This window comes from Dipodomys merriami, unplaced genomic scaffold (genome assembly GCF_024711535.1).
Source record: "Dipodomys merriami isolate MVZ:Mamm:240054 unplaced genomic scaffold, mDipMer1.0.p SCAF_45, whole genome shotgun sequence".
Taxonomy (NCBI): domain Eukaryota; kingdom Metazoa; phylum Chordata; class Mammalia; order Rodentia; family Heteromyidae; genus Dipodomys; species Dipodomys merriami.
The window spans coordinates 4,721,579-4,742,660 of NW_027206013.1; the positions used below are offsets into that span (position 1 = coordinate 4,721,579).

The 21,082-nt window shown below is 47.3% G+C and overlaps 1 protein-coding gene across 3 annotated transcripts in view; it reads right to left on the bottom strand.

Annotated features, from left to right (window-relative positions):
- Cabin1 (calcineurin binding protein 1) overlaps positions 1 to 21,082 on the bottom strand; it is a 147,828-nt gene that overhangs the window by 42,618 nt on the left and 84,128 nt on the right. For all 3 annotated transcript variants that reach the window (XM_069994444.1, XM_069994441.1, XM_069994443.1), the window contains exons 27-29: positions 18,033 to 18,215; positions 10,105 to 10,436; positions 1,716 to 1,829 (exon numbers count right to left, since the gene is read on the bottom strand). In XM_069994444.1, the coding sequence (XP_069850545.1) occupies positions 1,716 to 1,829; positions 10,105 to 10,436; positions 18,033 to 18,215 (629 nt within the window). The remainder of the gene's footprint in view (positions 1 to 1,715; positions 1,830 to 10,104; positions 10,437 to 18,032; positions 18,216 to 21,082) is intronic.

Genomic DNA, 21,082 nt, shown 5'->3' on the forward strand with positions numbered 1-21,082 from the left:
GAAGGAAGGAAGGAAGGAAGGAAGGAAGGAAGGAAGGAAGGAAGGAAGGAAGGAAGGAAGGAAGGAAGGAAGGAAGGGATGGAGGAAGGGAGGGAGGGAAGGAAGGAAGGAAAGAAGGAGGGAGGGGAGGGGAGGGAGGGAAGGAGGGAAGGAAGGAAGGAAGGAAAGAAGGAGGGAAGGAAGGAAGGAGGGAGGGAGGGAGGGAAGGAAGGAAGGAAGGAAGGAAGGAAGGAAGGAAGGAATATTGTTACGGGCTGGGGATATAGCTAAATTGGTGAAATATCTGCCTAGCATGTGAGACATCCCAGATTTAATCCCTACTGCTGAAAACAACAAAAAGACAAAAAGGCAAACAAATATCAGCTCTAAACAAAGCCTGTAATCCCAGTGAAAGGCAGAGGCAGGAGGATCAAAAGTTGGAGGCCAGCCTGGACAAAGTTATCAAAACCCTCTCAGAAACAGGAGGTGGGAGAGAGGTGGAGGGAAGAGATGGTTAAAAAGCGGAGAGTTGGGGGAAGAGATACAGGGAGAATAAAAGAGGAGAGAAAGAGATGCTATTAAGTGAGGGACCCCACACGGGCAGAAACGTGTATTTTTGCCCTTGTAAACACCTATAGACTGGCTTGTAAAAGGCAGATGTATCCTGGAAGGTCACATGTGGGGCAGGAGCTGTGGCCTGGACATGCAGGTGGGAGGAGGGTGGTTCTCTTTCATGGAAAATCCCTTTGCACCACAAAAATTGGTTACCAGTGACACAAGCTACTTATCTTTGAAATACTAGGAAAAAAAGGTAGACAGATGCAGTGTTAATAAGCTCTGAAGTCTCTGCTGACCCCAGAGAAGGTGGCAGCCTGGGATAAAAGAGAAGACCCACAGCCTGGCTGACTCTTGGGACACACTTTGGGAACCAGTTTTTGTCACCATCCTCCAGATTTGAAACCTGACTTCTGCTCTCCAGTTCAGGCCCACCTTGCCCTACAGTTTCTCTATGAGTATTAGGAAATCAGGGAAAATACACAAGAAATCAAAGCTGAGAGGGGCTGTGTGACTTACCAAACTACCCAATTAGAATCTAGATATGTTGAGAGAGATGGTGGGAGATGAGCAAGAAAATGAGTGTTAGATATAGAGAAGTGAGAAGCCAGTTGGCTCTGGGAAGGATATAACAAATGAGATAGGGCTAGGTCTGGTAGGGTGTCAAAAGGAAAGCAGATGTGGGTTTTCAGAATAGGAAGGCTGATAGACCTGGGAGGTCAGTCATGTCCTGCCCAAAGAGTGGGTTTCTATCCCACATGGAAAGCAGGGCTGGAAGGGCAGTAAATCTCAGTATTGAGCAAACTTGGTTTTTAAGCATTAGAGTCAGCTTTAGTCAGAATCTCCTTTCTGTCCCTGACCACACAAGAGAAGTGAATCTGTTCCTGGGAGATCAAGGCAATGGACTTTGTTTGCTCCCAGGACACCTGGGACTCCAAACGAACTCATTCCTACCTCTCCCTGTAGAGGGAAAACTGGTGCCCAGAGGGGGCAGTGACTTGCTAGAAGTTGCTCAGCTCATGCTTAAGACTGGCGCACTCTGTCATGCACCACCCTTCTTGCCCTAAGATGGCTCAAACCTATGGCCCTGGAAATGCCCGCCCAGGTGGTCAATTCATGTACCTTCAGTGCAAAGCAGTGGCAGCAAGAAGCCTCAGAAATCAACAAGGCAAAGTACTCACGTTGAAGAAATTGGTCTTGTTCCTCTCGCAAAAGAGCCCCTGTGCCGGCATGTGCTGCAGTTGTTGCCATGGGATACTGCTGCCTAGCAACACGTCTCGGGCCCACTGGAGGTTCTGGGGAAACAAGAAGTAGGTTGAAAGTGAGTGTGTGGGTTGTTTAGGGCACCCACAGGGAAGGCAGGCAGTCCCCTCCTTCCTGGCTATACTGGCAAACTACGCGATGAGCGGCAATTCTGCAGACACTGATCCCATAGCTCTAGGTGGCTTTGATCATTGGGCTATGGGATGAATTCTGGATCTGATTTCTTGCCCAGTGCAGCCAGCTTAAGAATGTGACCTCATATTGCTTAAGGATAGACTCAAAGAGACCACTAGCCTTGACCAACCCTGCAAAGCTGCCATGTAGACACAGTGGCCTACCTGCTATCAGTGCCTTCACTAGCTTAAAGGCAGACTTGACTTTTTTTTTTAAACCAAGAATCCCTACTTAGAGCCAGTGGTTCAGGTGCCTCAAGCTCAGAATGCAGTTCTCAGATCCAAGCTCTCTTGGTGGAGCCCAGGTGTAACTGTGAAGGAAAGAGGAAGGTGAGCATGAGCTTGGCTTCCTCAGCTCTCTTTGGCCCAGGGAGCAGTCTTTCCTATCAACTGCTTAGCCAGCAAGTTTGGACCTTGCTATGGTGGCTATGCAAGCTTGAACCAAGACCCTAGCCACAAACCCTAGCAGTGCCATCCTACCGGGGAAGAGTTAGAAGAATGCCAAATTTGGCTTTGGCCCTCACCCTTTGCATATTATGCACACTCCCATGCCAATCAGTCCTCCTTTTCCTCCTGGGGGCCCCTGGCTCACCTTTCTCAGCACTGGTCCCAGGTCACTTCAAATGCCCTCTCACCTCTAATCATTGACCCTATCACCACATTAGGCTAAAGTACAAACCCTGACCCTGGCTTGCTGGCTGTGGAACCTATACTAGCTTGTCCTCAAGCCTCTGCTCCTGTCTCTATAGAGGAGCATGCACCACAGACTGCTCCCGCACAGGGAGGACCCTGAAGCCACGTAGGAGTGAGAAGATCCCTTTGGAACAGGGACAAGTGAGGCCTCAGGTATATATCTTATGGATGATACATTTAAGGCAGAAATAAAAGGTTATTTCGTAGAAGTCCATGGGAGAGAGCCACTTGCCTGGGAAAGCTGGACAGTGATGCTCAGCACAGAGTCTAAGGCCTCTACAGGGACAAGTCTGGCTCCCAGGGCTAAGGCCTTCTGAAGTCAAGGCTTTTCTGGACAAACTGTAGCCATGAGCACCCCAGCATGCTAGGAAGATGGCAAAAATAGTCCCTGATGACAGTGAGCACTCAGCCCATAGGACCCCTCCAATTCTTGCATGAGGGAGGCTTTCTCTTTGGGCCAGACACCTGTTCAGACATGAGTATGACATCCTGAGATCAGGAACAGAGTTAATTCCAACAGAAATAGAACCTTGAGTAGGAAATTCCACCAGCGACCTTGTGGAGGCTTGCAAAGGCCCCAGCTGCTAGCAAGGTGTGCCCAATATAGCTGCTGTCTGCTAAGACACTTCTCTCTAACACTTACAGATCTTTCCAGGGTCTCAGGCTGCAGCCCTTCAGAATGAATGGATGGGGTTCTAACCTGCTGGGACCTCCTGTTTGCCTGAGGCTCAGAAGCAGGGAGTACTTCAGATCATTGAGGTAGGCCACTGTATCAGGAGCATGGAAGCTACTCCCCACTTATGAAGAAGAATAAAATAGTCCCTGCTTCAACTTCCGGGCTTCAGTACTCTATGAGCAACAACACATGGCTCACCATCAAATGCCCCAGCCAGGATATAGAGGTCATGCTTCTTCCTCCCAGGCCACTTCATTCAGAAACCGTCTGAAGCTGGTTCCCAGACTCAGCCTGATATTTTCCCTTCCAACCCCCACCAGATCATGCTTTGGAGGTGCAGCCACAGAGAAACAGAATAATGGAAAGATGAGTTGATTAAAAAGAATTAAAATCCAATGTTAGGTCTAGTTGGCTGATCAAGGATGGGAAAAGGTAAAAGCTTAGGACTTAAGCAAGCAGAGATTCCCCAGGGAGAGGCTCATACAACACAGCAGTGTTTAGCTAGAACCCCTGCGTCTTAGTGCCAACTGGTTCAGTCACTCCAGAGATAGATCTATCAGACTTAGTCCAGGACGGTATCTACCCTAGTCTAATCAGCCACAGGTAAATGCTCACATAAGAAGATGTGGGCCAGGAAACTGAAGGCACACTCCTCACATCTTAGGTTAGTCTTCCTGGCTATGGAAGCCAGATACAAAGGAGCCCCACCTGTGATCCAGTCTGAGGTCAAGAGGCTTTCAAAAGGTGATGACATGAACTATTGTTTGCACAAGACTGTTATGGAATTGGGGGATTCAATGGGGCAAGAGCCCAGACAGGTGGGACAGTCAGAGCCTAGCGCAGAGTTGAAGGAGACTGGGTGTGGCCATCGGTGAGGCTAGTGGGGCGCTAGTGAGGCAGGGAAGAACTGCTCTGTGCATGGGTTGTGGGGCCCAAAGCAGGCACAGTCATTCTGTTCTCAAACCCCTGGTTTCAATACTGCAGCAGCCTTCTCCCCAAGCTGAGTCCCTCCAGGAAACCCAGGCATGCACCTGGGCTGGGCTGCACAGCAGGCTTGAGAAAGGTTGTCATTGAGTCATGACACCAAAGCTGCTTGTAGGGCCCAGGAACTTGTGAGAACTATCCAAACGACTTAAGCAGTAGTAGTAAGGGTTGGGGAAGTGATAGAATATTGAATAACTCTCTCCACAGAAGCCATCATTTCCCTAAGAAAAGAAGGCCCTGACAAAAGCTTCGGGTCACAGGTGGTTCACACCTGTAATACTAGCTACTCAGGAGGCTGAGATCTGAGGTTCGCCATCCAAAGCCAGCCTGGGCAGGTAGGTCTGTGAGATTCTTTTCTCCAATAAACCACCAGAAAACTGCAAGTGGTGCTGAGGCTCAAGTGGTAGAGCGCTAGCCTTGAGCTGAAGAGCTCAGGGACAGTGCCCAGGCCCAGAATTTAAGCCCCAAACTGACAAAAAAAAAAAAAAAAAGCTTCCTCTGGCCCAGGGTTAAGAGTAGGAGAATGGAGAATGCTTTCTTGTTTGGGCAGTTTGTTGTAGGTTCCATGGCTGGGGGGCTGGGGCCCACATTCTACCCTGGCTTGCTTTCTACCAATGCAGCCTCTGCAGTGGTATCTGTACCAAGCAGCCCTTCCTTCAGGATGGAAGACCCATTTTGGGTTGCTTGTGAAAAGAGCAGAAACACTAGTTTGCCAAACCTGACATGGATTACAAATTAGTTTCCAGCAGACTCAGCTGGTAGAGAGGGTATTTCCCAGCTGTCTCCAGGTGGCCAGAGAAAGAGCTGATCGATGGCTAGAGCACAAAGTGTCCAGACGGCTCATGGGAGCTCTTAGCTAATTCATGTCTAAGGCCTGGATAGGAGCTGCTGACAAGGCCCAGAAAACCTGTCTGAAGATTTAGTGGATTTGGCAGGTGCTAGGCTGGCAGACTGAGGGACAGAGATCGCTGGGCCTCTACGAGGGGTAAGGGTTCTGTGGCATACAGCATGCCCTGCAGCTTCATAGGGTCTCTACGTGAGGAAAAGTGAAGTATGCAGTCCAGGCAGAGCATGACACCACAACTTTTCATTACATATAATAATCACATTTAAAAATTAGAAAAACAAGGCCAAAGAGGCCCAAGTCCCAGGGTGAGTAAGTAACAAAGCTAGCTTTTGTACTCTGGTCCAACCAAAGATATTCCAAGGCCAGGACAAAGTTGGAAGTCTCATTCTAAACCTGCCTGGGTATACGCTGTGAGGCAGCCACCAGTGGCAGCTGCCATGGTCAGTCCTTTCCTATACAATTTGTCACAACACTAATGGCCCAACAGAAGAAAGTCCAGAATGTCCAGAAGACAGTAGCGAGCAGTTCTGACAGCACTAAGAAGGTTGTACAAGGCAGCTACAGGGCATGCCAGGGGCTGCCTAAGCCCCACCCAAGGCCAAAGTGCAGTGCAGAACATATGACTTCTTTGGGACAGATAATCAAGGGGAGCAATCCATGCTCAAGGGGCTTATCTCAACCTCAATGTCTGCTTTGTGTCTCTTAACTTTGCAACCACTGACATAGATCATCTTAATTCAGAACACCTAGGCTGTGATTTATACTGCTCTGGAGAGCCCCTCAGCTTCCCCTCTTCACATAAGAAACCAAAGTTTGGGGTAGGGCAATTTGTGTCCCCAAATGCAGCCTTCAAAGGGCTGCACATAGGAGACAGGAGTCAACCATTGAGTCCTGAGAAGGCTCTACCTACTTGGCCTCTCTAAAGGCACAGACATTTTTGAGATTCTTGTTGGAGACTGGACCCCAGGCAGCAACAGAGAAACACCACTGCCAAGTCTCCAGGAAAGATTTTAGGAAGAAATGTGCTATTATCAAATTACAGAGCAAGAAGTATCTATTACTAAATAACTGGAAAGCAGTCACTGCTTGCTTGTTAATGGTTCCAAATTAGCGACAAAGAGAGTTGTGCCTCTAGATCTGTGGACAAGCTGCTGAAGCAGAGCTGACACCCAGGACCCACCCCTGAGAGGCATATCCTTAAGGTCTGAATTCAGGTTGTCAGTGGAGTAGGTACTAACAACTTGCATCTCAAGTTGGGGAAGGGGGGAACTGGTGTTCAGCAAAGGTCTCTGGAAGAAAGCAAAAAGGAGCCAGTGGGATGCAGCCCCAGTGCATGGTGAGAGTCTAAGGTATGCTCAGTGGCTTGGTAACCAGCCATGGCATACCTGGCACTACATAGTGCTACCAGGTGAAGGTGGAGCTGTGAGAAGACATTGTCTACCCACTAAGGGGGTCTTTCTCAGAATGAAGGAAATGCATCTCATTTCTACAAAGCAAGGAATCCAACCTAGGCATGCAGCTAACAGAAGAGCTAGAAGAAGCAGAATGTGACAGCTATGGAGATTCCTCAGGGGCATGGGTAGCAATGGTGCAGCAGCCATAGGCAGGCTCCAGCCCCACAAGTGAGGATGCCTGGGTCAACTGAGTCCACTTATCCCATGGGTTATCCCATGACCTGGGAGATATTCATGGAAAGAGCAAAATGGCAAACAAACTTAGGGTAGACAGTAGAGCAATGGTGGCAGTAGAGCAATGCCTGACTCTGCCAACTCACCCCTAAGAAATCCTGAGCCCAGGTTCCTAGATATAAAGTAAAGGGGACAGAACCCCGGCCTCTAGGTGCCTAAGTGTCACATGCCTCAGAAACACACTATCAACAATGCATGTGTACAACCCGCCACAAAGACTATTAGACATTGAAGGAAGGAGGACTGTGTTTGTATTCCCCCCAAAATTTTTGTTTAATTTTGATATAAATACTGTTTTCTATTATGAGAATACTCATCAAGTGAAGGGATTAGACTGTAATAACTGCAGCCTATTCCTGGTGCCGTAATGAACACTTCACTTGCATTGGCTCCTTTTGAAGTAAGGAGGTCAGGTCTGGCTGGCGCCGTATTGGCCACATGGTGGATTATAGGTCTGGCATCTTGTCTTCATGCTGGGGGAAGGAACCCCTGGACTCTCCCCCCTTCCCCCTATCACCTGCCTCCCAGGTAACGGGGCATGCCTGGACCCCTGGAGGCAGGGGCAGGCACTTGGCTGATAGGTTACTGAATCTGTCAGTCCAGTGCCTGGGACTGGGAATTTCCTGAGGATCTGCCCCCTGTGCCAACCTATTTAGGCCCAGACCAGCCTAGCCACGTGTGTCTCTCCATGTCACATGTGTCTCTATGATCGTGTCCTGTGTCCTGTCTTATGGCTCATCTCCAGTCATCATGGCATCCCAATTCAGTTCTCCATTGGAGCTGAACTGGCTTGTTGGTATTGTTTTTGTTATCTCTTTCCTCTTTAGCATGTTTCCTAGCTGTGTTATGTGTATTTGTGTGCTGCAGGACTTTGTAACAACTGGTGGCCTGCAGCCTGTTAACTATATAATAAAGACTCCAATATTTTATATATATATATATTTTTTTTTTTGGGGGGGTCCAGTCTTGGGGCCTGAACTCTGGGCCTGGGTGCTGTCCCTCAGCTCTTCAGCTCAAGGCTAACGCTCTACCACTTGAGCCACAGTGCCACTTCTGGCTTTTTTCTTTATGTGGTGCTGAGGAATCGAACCCAGGGCCTCAGGCATGCAAGGCAAGCTCTCTACCACTGAGTCACCTTCTCAGCCCCCAATATTCTATATTTTAAAGTGTGGCTTCTGGGATGATTTACCTAACAACACTTTGGGCTCCAAATAAAGCCTTTAATGGGACACAGAGATGATATCTGGCTTTGTGGGATCTGTTTTACAGCTCAACTTTCTTCTCATTTTATTTTTTTCAAGCCACATGCTTGTTTGCTTGGCTGGTGCTCTGCCACTTAAGCCACACCTCCAGGCTGGCTTTTTGCTGTTTATTTCTTTCATTGTGCCAGTATCAAGGTTTGAACCAGGACCTCCTACTATCACTCAGTTTTTTCACTCATGGCTATCACTTGAGCCATTCCCCCAATTCATCACTTTACTAATTGGAGATTAAGTCGCCTGGATTTTTTTTTGCCCAGGTTGGCTTCAAACCATAATCCTCAGCTCTCAGCTTCCTAAGTAGTTAGTATTAGAAGCACGAGCTACCAGCAACTGTCTTTCCTAGTTAATTTGGAAATGGAGTCTAATGGACTTTTCTATCTGGCTTGATTTTGAAACCGCTGGATCTCAGCCTCCTGTTTAGCTAGGATTACAGGCATAAGCCCCTGGCTTCTGGCTTCCTTTCACCTAATTTTGCATCCTTCCCTTCCCTCTAATCCCCCCTACCCATCTTGTACAACAAATTCTGTTCTAGCATCTGCTCTGGGAAGGCACTGAGTTTAAGCATGGCCTGTGAAATGCTGTGTCTTGGACAGAGCTGACCATGGCTGGCAGGGTCTGTACAGCTGGATGATGGTGCTAACTAATGTTCCTCCTACCAAGATTCAAGAGGCTCCTTGCAGAAGGTTTTGCTGCTTTCAAAAGAGAAAGAGAAGTTTCCAAAGCAGTGGGGAAAAATGGGGAAGCGATTCATCTGCCATTGCCCCTTTGGCCTGCAAACTGCTTTGGCAGTGAAGATACATGCTAGTCAGGGTTTAATAAGAGCTCAGGTTTTCCTGGGTAGAGAAGGCTTGCTGTGCAGCAAGTCAGACAGTGAGAAGGCCAGGCTCCTGGTGGCAACAGTAGCAGCAACAGGGAGCAAACAGCTGGGGACAGCCAGGGAAGCCAGAGCCTACTGTTTGCTGGCATACACCCCACTGAGACTAAGTCTACCTGCTATGCTCTAAGGGTGGCCAAGCTACAAGAGCATATTAGTCACTTAGCTCCTGGTGCCTTGCTCCCCAAACATAATTCTGTGAAGTAACCAGTGTCAAGCCAGGGTCTACCTCTGAAACTTGCCTTTCCTGGTTCTTCATCATTCCACAGAGAAGCTGGCAGGGGCTGAAGCAGGGGTAGCAGAAGGCCTCTGGGAGGAGAGCCTACTCAACCAGAAGGCCAAAGAAAGGTCTCACAGTGAGACTCCACAGGTTCACCTGCCCATTTCAGCCCTCTCTAATCTTCAACTACACAACTATACACCCTAGCTAGACATTCTTGTTCCTTCAGTCTAGTAGTATCTTCCACTTATACTACAGGTTTCAGCAGGAGAAGTTGCCTTTATGGAGCCACATCAACATTTCAGTGTATCCTGTTATTTTCTAATATTTGTCACAGTGGGACCTGCTTTATTTGCTCATCTGCATGTTTTTAAATCAGTCCCACCTTGGAATGTAGCTCTGTGGAATAAGCGTCACAACCAAGGCCAGTGACCATTTGACCCCTCCTGATTGAGTGAGGAGTGGCTGAGGGGAAAGAACCCAGTCTCCACGAATACTAAGCTGCCAGCAAGAAGGGGTATGCTTGGGAATGTTTAAGCCTGGGGCACAGCTGTTGCTTTCCAAAAAGAGCTGGAGGAGGCTGTCAGCACCCAACCCCCATGAAGCAGAGGCTGCAAAGATGGTTCTGACAGCTGCAACTGGGAGGCAAGCCCAGGGGCAGCATGACAGCAAGGAAGCCTCTGCAAGATGATGTGGGAGGCTGAGACCCAGGAAAAGTGGTCCACTCATTGGACTGAATCTGTCTCCATAGCTCTGCTTCCCACTGCTCCCATGTGAGCCACCTGAACCCTATCCCAAAGCTCCAATCTGTCTTGGTTCTGTCCACCAAACATCAGGACATTTGCCTGCTCTGAGAAAATAGTCCAAGCCCTCTCCTGGACCCCACTCACCCGATGGGTCTTGCTGTAGGTATAGAGGAAGGCCAGTCGGTAGAGACTCTTATAGTGCTGGGGAAATCGGCTCAGGCACAGGCGGAAGGAAGCAATGCACTGTTCCGTAAGGAACTGGCGCTGCTCCTCGGCACCAGCTGGCAGCCCTTGGGGGAAGGCCACTAGTTCTCCTGGAGCGTCACTCCTCTTCTTCCCATCCAACAAAGCAGGTGTGGACACTGGAGGCTTGACAGGAATACAAACAGAGGCCAGAGGGTCCGCGGCAGGCTTCTGAAGACCTTGCTCTGTAGCCCGGAAACCTTCTATGCTCTCCAAAGACTCTTTGATTTTTCCTACAGTTGAGAAGGAAAAGAAAGTCATGGTTTTAGGCTCTTCTTGTGAAGCAGTCTATTACCAAAAATGGAGACACCTCAGGAAGTGTGACTGACACATCTAAAGTTGATGCCCATGCTGACTGGGCACTGGACCTAACAATGCTAGGTGTAGGACCTAGTACCAGCTCTGCCGCCATTGACTGAAGCCTCAGTGGCCATACAGCAGCAGGGCCCTGAGAGAAGAAGAGTTTCTAGCTGGGCTAGAAATGAAGGTCCTCCCACTTCCCACCTTCAGTGGGATGGTGCAGATACATAGGGAAGCAGCCCAGAGAGGAAGGTGTCATCACCACCACTCAATAATGTAGCTAGGAAAATGCACATGAAACTCCACACCTGCCCTACTATATTCAGTGCCCCAGTCTACAGCTTCGTTCTCTATGGTTGTTGCATGAGAACCAAGCACTTACATACCAGCAATAAGCCCTGAGCTTTAGCCCTGCTCCACCAGGGACCTCAGAGCCAGGCAGCCCAGGAAAGTCTAGGGCTGTACCTCAGGACAATCAAAGTGGCTGGATGGTCTCAGACTAGTCTCTGAGGTGCAGAATCTTTGGCTGTCCATGGAGGAGGCTGTCTGGCCCAGGAAAAAGGGATAAAAAGAAGAAAGCAGAAGGCCAAGGTAAGGTGGCCTCTGGTTCATGGCTCTTGAGCTATCAGGAGTTTGGCACACACTGCACAGTCTTCTTGGAATGGGCCCGAGGGGCAGCTGGTACCACTCATCCTAAAGGCAGTGTGTACTGTGAAGTCCCGATAACGTTCTCCCTATTGCAAAAGAGACAACTAGGGCCTGCTAGGCCAGGGCCAAGTGGGCATAGACTAAAGCCCCAAGTTCCTTTTACAAGTGCAAGCATAACTTGGCAGACATCAAGCATGTGGCAAGCAAGCTTGACGATCATCATTCTTCTTGTCAAGGCAAGAACTGAGCAGACACCCCTACACTCCATCTGCCATCCAAACTCCATCCACTCAGAATACTTTGTTATACTTGCCTTTCTCCTGCCACTTCTCCTAAGCTACTTCCCCCACCTGCCTGCCTCCCCTACCTAGCCCACTGGCTAGGCATCCTAAAGGACTCTACTTAGTTGCCTCTCTCAGGCTTCCCCACCCCAAGATAGAGTTTGCAGAGCAAAAGCAAAAGAGCATCTCCTTCTCAATGAGCCCAGCACCTAGGAGGGAGCTGTGGCCCTGCATCCCATGTACTGATGTTATTTTATACTTCTGGAGATGGAACCCAGAGCTCATGAATGCTAGGCAAGTACTTTATCATTGACACACAACCATAGCTCCTGTCCCCATGACCTGAAGAAGGCTGATTGACTGGAGTACCAGGAGGTCCTACCTGGTCTCCATGCTAATAATCTCTCAGGTGGGCTTGGGGGATCAGAGGGCTACTTAAGTCTTCCAGCTTCGGACTGGCATCCAACTTACAAAGGATTCTGTTTTCTGGCTCAAAATAATGTCAAGTTTATAGTTTGATCCAAATGTGAACACATAACAGGAGCAATGGTTCTGGGCCCAGACCAGAAGTTCCAGGGAGACAAGGAAATCAGACAACAATACAGGCCTAGCAAGGGTTCAGCAAGAGTACCAAATGCTTAGACACAATGACAGAAGAACATGATGTGATAGGAAGCAGGCAGAGACTAAGAACCAATAGAAAGAGAGTACAGAACATACATCTAAAGACATATAAGAGTGAAGAAATAGTGATCCCAGTGGGAATTAAATGTCCAGTTGCTCAAGGGTCTGAAGGGCCTCAGGGAGAGATGGAGTAAGTAGCCTCACCCACAGCAACCACTCCTATTGTTAAACGGGCCTTGCAAGTCACTGGAATCCTCCACTTCTTAAGTAGAGGAAGAGTATCAGAAATGCCAACAAGGTCACACAGTGCTTCCCAGCTAAGAAATAAATTCACTGCTAACTTTAGGAGCATGAAGATGGGAAGACTTCTTCCTAATAGGAGGTGAAAGAAAGGCACACCCTAGTAACCTTGGCCATTTCTGGCAAGGCAAATTAGCTTAGAATGCTCACCACATAGGTGCCAAGGCCAGTAGAGCACAAGAACCATCTAGCCCACCCTAGAAAGGTCCTAGGAAGCATATGTGAGACTGCTACAGTGAAGCACCTCCATTCTGCAGGCTTTCTGGGAAGGCTGGAGGGGATCTGGCCTGAATGGGCTTAGAACATGGACCTCTTTCTAGACAAGTCTGTGGTATTTACACATCAGTAGCCCCCTGAACTAAAGGGGCCCTGTTATGAAAAAGCCTGGCCTACAGCAGGCTGTCATAGAAATGCCAATAGCTGAGTGGCTCAAATCAAAATCTGCTATGGTCTCAGATCTCAGGTCCATATCTTCTGATTTCTGAGATCTTCTCATTACTCAAACTCCACTAATCTGAGTCTAGAGACTCAGGTGATTCCCCCATAAAGGTCAGAACCTACACCAACCCGGTGACTTCCTGGATCTGCCCTACACACAGGTACTATCATTAAGCCTCCATTTGACTGGAAGAGGGCATATATGGCCACAGTGTAGCAGGCCTTGATGTCCACTGCATGGACCATACTGGCTGCTGACAACTCTGTGTTTGGTTTTACCCTATTGTCCTCAAAATGATATAATATTGGCTTATTTTAAGGAGTGAAACTGTGGACCATGTTTTTCTCTATTTAAAAACCAAATCTTACTATTACAACCTCCACATTCTAGACATTTGGTGGGGGCTTTGATGCCAGCCAGGTGCTGGTGGCTTACACTTGTAATCCTAGCTACTCAGGAAGCTAAGATCCCATTTCAAAGTCAGCCTGAGTCCCTGAGACTCTTATCTCCAATTAATCACAGAAAAAGCTGGAAGTAATGCTGTAGCTCAAGGGGTAGAGTACTAGCCTTGAGTGAAAGAAGCTTAAGGATAGTGCTCAGGCCCATCAAGAGTTCAAGGCCCAGGAACAGGAGGTTAAAAAAAAAAAAAAAAAGGTTAAAGCTTTACAAATGCAGCAGTAGCATCTTCAGAAGCCTTTCTTCAAGCTCTGGTGCAGACTAGTGTGCAGAAAGATGGCTTCTGGAAAACTAAAGGAGTCAGGGCACTTCTTGGGAAATGGGATAGTTTTCATATCTGCTGAACACAGTAGGAAAGAGAGTATCTCAGGGCCAGGCAAGCAGATCTTTTCTAATCCCCACAGTATCCAGTGCCTGGTACAATCATTTTACTCCTAACTGCTCTATCAATGGACACAAAACGTGTGAGTGAATGCCTATATTCCATGACACTGACCACGCAAACCAGGCTGGTGGCAGGACTTCCCACAAGAGTATGCCTGGAAGATGAGAGGTATAGAGCACATACAGGATATTCACTCCCAATCCTGACTTTCTCAAGGAAAGCCAAAAACCTGTTCAAGGGTGGGTTGCACAGATCAGTAGTAGAGCTCAAGGCAAGTATGAATGAGACCTTAGGTTTGATCTCACACATACCCCAGGTTTGCACATACAAAAAAGGAAATCCATCCTTGGAGACCATGGTAGCCAGGGTTGCTATCCACTGGGAGCCTAAGGGAGGGTACTACAAGAGAGACTACAAGAGGCCACTCCTGGAGAAGCACTCAGCACCTTCTGCTGTCTTCTATGAATGGGCTCAGAACATACTTTTTGCTATATGTACTTCCATTTGGCAGGAGCTCACCAATTTTATCACTGTAGTTACCAGAAAAAGCTCAGCTTAGAGGGGAGGTACATATATGTAAATGTGAGAGGCTTTATTTCAAGCCTATAGGCTATTCTGATAGGCTCTGATTCCATTCTAACATTCATTACCAAAAGCCAACCTCACACTCTGCTTAAATCAATTCTGAGTGGAAGAGGCAAGATGTTCCTTGCAAGTCTAGAAAGGTCTGGATAGGACAGGGTTGACCAAAGCCAACTTGTACGAAGCTTAGTCCATACTTCCCCCAGGTTCCCGACCCCACATATGGTAGAAAGAGGCCCATGATATCAGTAGCACCCACAACAACTCAGTGCTTGCTAGGCCATAAAGCAGAGATGACTGGTTTCATTTGTCTAAGAGCAAAAAAAAAAATTTTTTTTTGTCGGCTGTGGAGCTGAACTCTGGGCTTGGGCACTGTCCCTCAGTTCTTCAGCTCAAGGCTAGCACCCTACTACTTGAGCCATAGCACCACTCAGTTTTTTCTGCTTATGTGGTACTGAGGCATTGAATCCAGGGCCTCATGCATGCAAGGCACGCACTCTACCACTGAGCCACCTTCCCAGACCCTAAGAGCAAAACTCTTACTCTTAAGATTAGAAATGTTAAACTGAGCACTAGTGGGTCATGCCTGTAATACTAGCTACTCAGGAGGCTGAGATCTGAGAATCGCAGTTCAAAGCCAGCCTGGGCTGGAAAGTCCATAAGACTCTTATCTCCAATTAACCACCAGAAAACTGGAAGTGGTGCTGTAGCCCAAATGACAGAGCGCTAATCTTGAGCTGAAGAGCTCAGGTACAGTGCCCAGGCCCAGAGATCAAACCCCAGGACCAACCAAAAAAAAAAGATTCAAAATGTTATATTAGAAATAGTATTGAAAGGAAGTTATTTGTTACTTGTTTTCTTTTTCTTTTTTTTTTTTTGGGTCCGGTCGTGGGGCCTGAACTCTGGGCCTGGGCGCTATCCCTCAGCTCTTCAGCTCAAGGCTAGCGCTCTACCACTTGAGCCACAGCGCCACTTCTGGCTTTTTTTTCTTTTTGCTTATGTGGTACTGAGGAATCGAACCCAGGGCCTCATGCATGCAAGGCAAGCACTCTACCACTAGGCCACCTTCCCAGCCCCTTGTTACTTGTTTTCTTTACATTCTAAATGTTCTACAGTGTATTGATGCCATTTTTTAGAATGTCACCATTACCTGAGGAAAGCATAATGACTGCTTGGTAAGAAAGTGAGGCTTTTGAAGCAAGGTTTCCCTATGTATCCCATAATGGCCTAAAATTTACTATGTAACCCAGTCTGCCCTCAAACCATAAAGTAAGTGCTAGAACTACAGGTGCATACCACATCTAGCTTTGGCCTTGTTTCTTGATGAGGTCTAGATATATTAGATCCTTTGGGCAAGTCCTGTGTTCCATGAACTCTTACTGACCCTAACAGGGTCACTCTACCCAACCTGCAGAAGATATTACCTTGTACCTTCTTTTTTTTTTTTTTTTTGTCGGTCGTGGGGCTTGAACTCTGGGCCTGGGCGCTGTTCCTCAGCTCTTCAGCTCAAGGCAAGTGCTCTACCACTTGAGCTACAGCGCCACTTCCGGTTTTCTGGTGGTTTTATTGGAGATAGGAGTCTCACGGTCTTTCCTGCCCGGGCTGGCTTTGAACCGCGATCCTCAGATCTCAGCCTCCTGAGTAGCTAGGATTACAGGCGTGAGCCACCAGCGCCCGGCGTACCTTGTACCTTCTAAAACCAACCAGAGAACTTAGTAGGAGGTAGAAAGCTGGTAGATGCTTACTTTTCTGAAAATGGTTCTAGCACAACTGCCACATCTATTTTTTTTTTTTTTTTGGGGTCCGGTCATGGGCCTGAACTCTGGCCCTGGGCGCAGTCCCTCAGCTCTTCAGCTCAAGGCTAGTGCTCTACCACTTGAGCCATAGCGCCACTTCCAGCTTTTTATTTTCTGCTTATGTGGTGCTGAGGAATCGAACCCAGGGCCTCATGCATGCAAGGCAAAAGCTCTACTACTGAGCCACCTTCCCAGCCCCCAACTGCCACATCTAAAGGCTAAAGATGAGCTTCCAACTCTTGATCCTTCATTGAAGGCCTACAGGGTAACTTGCTAGGCCTAGATCCCAGACTTTGTAGGTTTCCCCCACCCCCTCTAGCCCACCTGGAGAAGCAGCATAGAATAGGGGCTAAGGTTTACCTCAGGTAAATTCCTGATTCTCTCTGAATCTAAAGTTTTTTGCTTGTAATGGAAAGCCATAAGCTTTATTTCTAGGGTGGCTAAGAGAACCAAACGAATCAAAAAAAAAAAAAAAGTGCGTGGTCTAGGGCAATACTGAGCATGTGTTGTGAAGTTGTCCAACAAGTACCTGTATGCATGGCTCTTGGCCAGAGTGAGAAAGCTTTCAAAACCCATCACTGACTAGTCACATCCTAGAGTAGCACTAGGAATGCCTCAACCTACCTCCAGTCTCCCAGCAAGCCCAGATTTGGGGCTCTGCCCAGTGTTTCATCAAGGGTACCCCAAGAGAACTAGGTACATCCTGGTCTTAGATCAGGCCCTTTTGCATCAAAGGGGTAAATTTCTCGCCTCTCCCTGCCCTCCCCCCCCCAAAAGGCCTGATGTGCTTTAGATTTAAAAAGAAAATGGGCTAGGAACGTGGCTTAACAGTAGAGTGCTTGGCTACATGCATGAAGCCCTGGGTTCAATTCTTCAGTACCACATAAACAGAAAAAGGCAGAAGTGCCAGGTGCTGGTGGCTCATGGCTATAATCCTAGCTACTCAGGAGGCTGAGATCTGAGGATCATGGTTCAAAGCCAGCCTGGGCAGGAAAAGCTGTGAGACTTTTATCTTCAATAAACCACTCAGAAAACAGGAAGTGGTGCTGTGGTTCAAGCATAGAGCGTTTGCCTTGAGCTGAAGAGTGTAGGGATAGCACCTAGGCCCAGAGTTCAAGCCTCAGGGCTGGCAAAAAAAACAACAACAAAAGGAGGCTGAGAAGGTGGCTCAGTGGTAGAGCGCTTGCCTTGCATGCATGAGGCCCTGGGTTCGATTCTCCAGCACCACATAAAAAAAAAAAAGAAAAAAGAAAAAAGCCAGAAGTGGCGCTGTGGCTCAAGTGGTAGAGCATTAGCCTTGAGCTGAAGAGCTGAGGGACAGTGCCCAGGCCCAGAGTTCAGGCCCCATGACCGGACTCCCCAAAAAAACAACAACAACAACAAATCCAGTATTTGTGATATTTAGAATCCCAAGACTTTGTGTGTGCGTGTGTGTGTTTGTGTGTGTGTGCGCGCACGCGCGTGGGCAAACACATACACACACATACACACCAGCCCTGGGGCTTAAACTAGCCTTGAGCACAGAGAGGCTCAGGGACAGAGCCCAGGCACTGAGTTCAAGCCTCAGGACCAGTGGAGGGGTAGGAGTAGGGGGAAGGTTTCATGGACCTTTCTGTCCCGGTTGACTAGGAACCTAATCTCAAATATAGATTCTTGGGATTCTTAGGATTAAGGTATGAGAGCCATCAGAGTCCAACTTCAAGGCTTTTTTTTTTTTTAATAACCATCTACCAAGATAGGAAAAGGAGCTGCCTTATTTAATCCCTACAAATCCCAGGGAAGCTACCAGCATGCTTTTGGCAAATAGTGGACACTGGGTTCACTTCCATTCTTCAGGGAGAATAGCAGAGGCCCAAAGAAGTGAATAACTTAACCAACTGAGGTCCCAAGAATCAGGCAGAGGTAGGAGGACAAAAGACAGGCCAGGCCTGTGCCAACTGAGCCAACAGTCCTTAATTCTGCTCAGACTGCCACAGAACATCAAAGCAGTTCTAATTCACTAAGTTACGTTTTCATACCTCTTTCCTCTGTGGCTCCCTGAAGATCTTTACCATTCAGTCCTGCTTGAGCACTGAGCCCAGGCAGCCTCTTCTCTGTAAAGGGCTTCCGGGAGCCCTCTAGTGAGCCGGTGGGATCATTAAAGAAGTCCTGTGTCGAGCTGGAGTCTGAGAGTGCCACAGCCGTGCTGTCTTGGCTCCGGTCTAAGGGGAAAAGGGAAAGAGAAGGCAGGAGGATGAATCCATACCACCTCCAACATGAAGGGGCCTCCCCAGGGTATCTCCCTGCCAGTGGCCTGGGGACTACTCTGCAAAGGAAATGGCCTGAGCACAGCCACTCTGACTTTGCTAAGTAGACCCCAGTAGAGGGCCTTGAGCCAGCCACTCACCAAAGGCATCAATTTCCATAGTCAACCTCCCTGGGATTTCCCCAAAGAATGGTGTTCCAACAAATGTTCAATAATTGGCCCTTGGGACATAAGCAACCCTGACTTGTGGCATTTACTGATGTTTGTGGTATAAATGCTCTCATTATTGCTGATTTTAAGCAATGAGCATGCTGTTGGTGAATGTGGAGTTGGGGAAATATGTTCAGTAGCCACCATAATGTAGTGGTTTACTATACAGGGATAACAGAAATAACTAAAATGGTAAAAAAAAAAAAAAAAAAAAAGTGGTTAAAAAATTCAACAAAGAAAAACTTTAACCTGTTGTTAAAGGCCAGATGTGGGTAGTTTAGAATAAGAATCTAGATTCATGGGAATATCAGTCATAAAGGGTATTTGTACTTACTCCCTGGCTATTCTCCCTAAGTCTTCATAGGCACTTTGAAGAGTCTAAAGAAAGGCAGGAAGGAAGCTTGAAGATATCCTTCAGGGAGTGTATACCTGCAAGGGAGGGATGGGGCTTCCGGGAAAGGCCTAAAGCTTGCTCCTGATCATTCTTCCCTAAGATTCAAAAGCCTCTAGCTTCAGGAAAGGACAGTAATCTTGTTGCCTCCAGGGTACAGGGGAAGGGAAAGAAAAATTCTTCTGCCCCAAGGAAGGGCAAGAAACTACCAGACACTAGGGAGGGACTGGAACACTGATATGGAGACAGAGACTGCCTAACAGGACCAAGACAACAGAGAACCACCCAGCCCTACCCCAGGCTAGCAAGCACCAAGTAGCAAGCAAAGCAGCCAGCTGCAAGAAAGAAAGAACAAGCAGGAAGGCTCACCCTGATGTGCACACAATGGCCTAGAGCAAAGATAGGCTGGAACATTAGGAAAAATCTTAAGGCAAACTAGGCCCCACTGTGAGCACAAGGTAACATGCGAGGAATATGAAGCCTGTGGTGCACTGAAGGTAACCATAGCAACAACAAGTATCAACCTACTTCTACTTCCCTTAAAGGCCTAGAAGCAGAAGAGGAGAAGCCCATTTCAGGCTTAAATGTTATTTACACTTAAGTATTAAATATAAAAATTACAATATACACACATATGCTAAGAAAGAAGGAAGAAAATTAAGAGACAAAACAGTCTGACCAGATGTTAGTACTACCTGATGGAGAATTTAAAATAACTAAGAAACTGTAACCCCTCTGTACATCACCTTGACAAGAAAATAAACAAAAGCCGGGCGTCGGTGGCTCATGCCTGTAATCCTAACTACTCAGGAGGCTGAGTTCTGAGGATCACAGTTCAAAGCCAGCCCAGGCAGGAAAGTCTGTGAGACTCTTATCTCCAATAAACTACTAGAAAACCGGAAGTGGTACTGTGGCTCAAGTGGTAGAGCACTCGCCTTGAGCTGAAGAGTGCAGGGATAGCGCCCAAGCCCAGAGTTCAAGTCCCATGACCGACCAAAACAAAAACTAAGATAAATATGACTAATAAATATTAGATGTTAAAGGTTATACTGGAAAAATCTAAACCACCCATAAACATATGCAGAATTTCGAGTATGTGAGAAATTTAAAAAAACACAGTAACAGAAATGAAGAATGTCTTTGCTATGTTTTTCTGCAGATTTGATACAACTGTTGGAGTTAATTGGGTCAAAACTTAAAACTAAGTTAAATAGAAATAATCCAAACCAAGAAATAAAGAGAAGCAGGCAACAAAAAAATCAGAACACATCATTCAAGAGTAAAGGATCCTTCACATCCATCCCAGGGGACCACACAGAGGCAGGCAGGCAGGCACAGGAGAAAGATTATCATAAGGTTTATTAGAGGAGCTGTATTTCCCCAGAGAGGGAGCACATGGCACCCTTCACTATCCAGGTAGCAGGAGGGTCTAGGGGCAGGAAGTGAGGTAGGTAGGAGCTCAGGTGGGTCTGGGTGGAGAGAGGGAGTAGCCAGATGTATGGCGGGAACTCTAGGGCTGGGAGGAGCTCAGGGCTGGGTGGAGCTGAGGACCAAAGCTGAGGATAATACCAACAAAGAGCATCCAAATGATTTAATCCATTAATTGGGAGTCACAGAAAATAAGGAGATAGAGAGGAAAGGGTAACATTGTCCAAAAAGAAATGTCATCACCTGATTTATGTAACTGTAACCCCTCTGTACATCACCTTTATAACAATAAAAAATAAGCAAAAAAGAAAATGAGGGAGAAAGAGAACAAAAAAGATCTTAAGACAGGAACTTGTCTGAGTTTGATCCTAGCAGCAACAACAAAAAAGCAAAAAAAAAAAAAAAAAGTAACAAAGGGCATAAATCACCAACAGAGAACACCAGTCAAGGGAAAGTCCCCTTATACACATTAAAAGGGGAAAGGGAATGACACACTAGAATATATTGTAACTGCTGATATAGCAAAAAATACAGAGAAAACCACTGAAAATATAGAGAAAAACCTTAAGAGTAGGTAAAGACATACCAAATAGATGGAAACAAAGTTAAGAATTACAATTTATCAGAAATTTTACCAAGCCAGATAATATTTTTTTTGGGGGGGGTCCAGTCGTGGGGCCTGAACTCTGGGCCTGGGCGCTGTCCCTCAGCTCTTCAGCTCAAGGTTAGCACACTACCACTTGAGCCATAGCACCACTTCTGGCTTTTTTTTCTGCTTATGTGGTGCTGGGGAA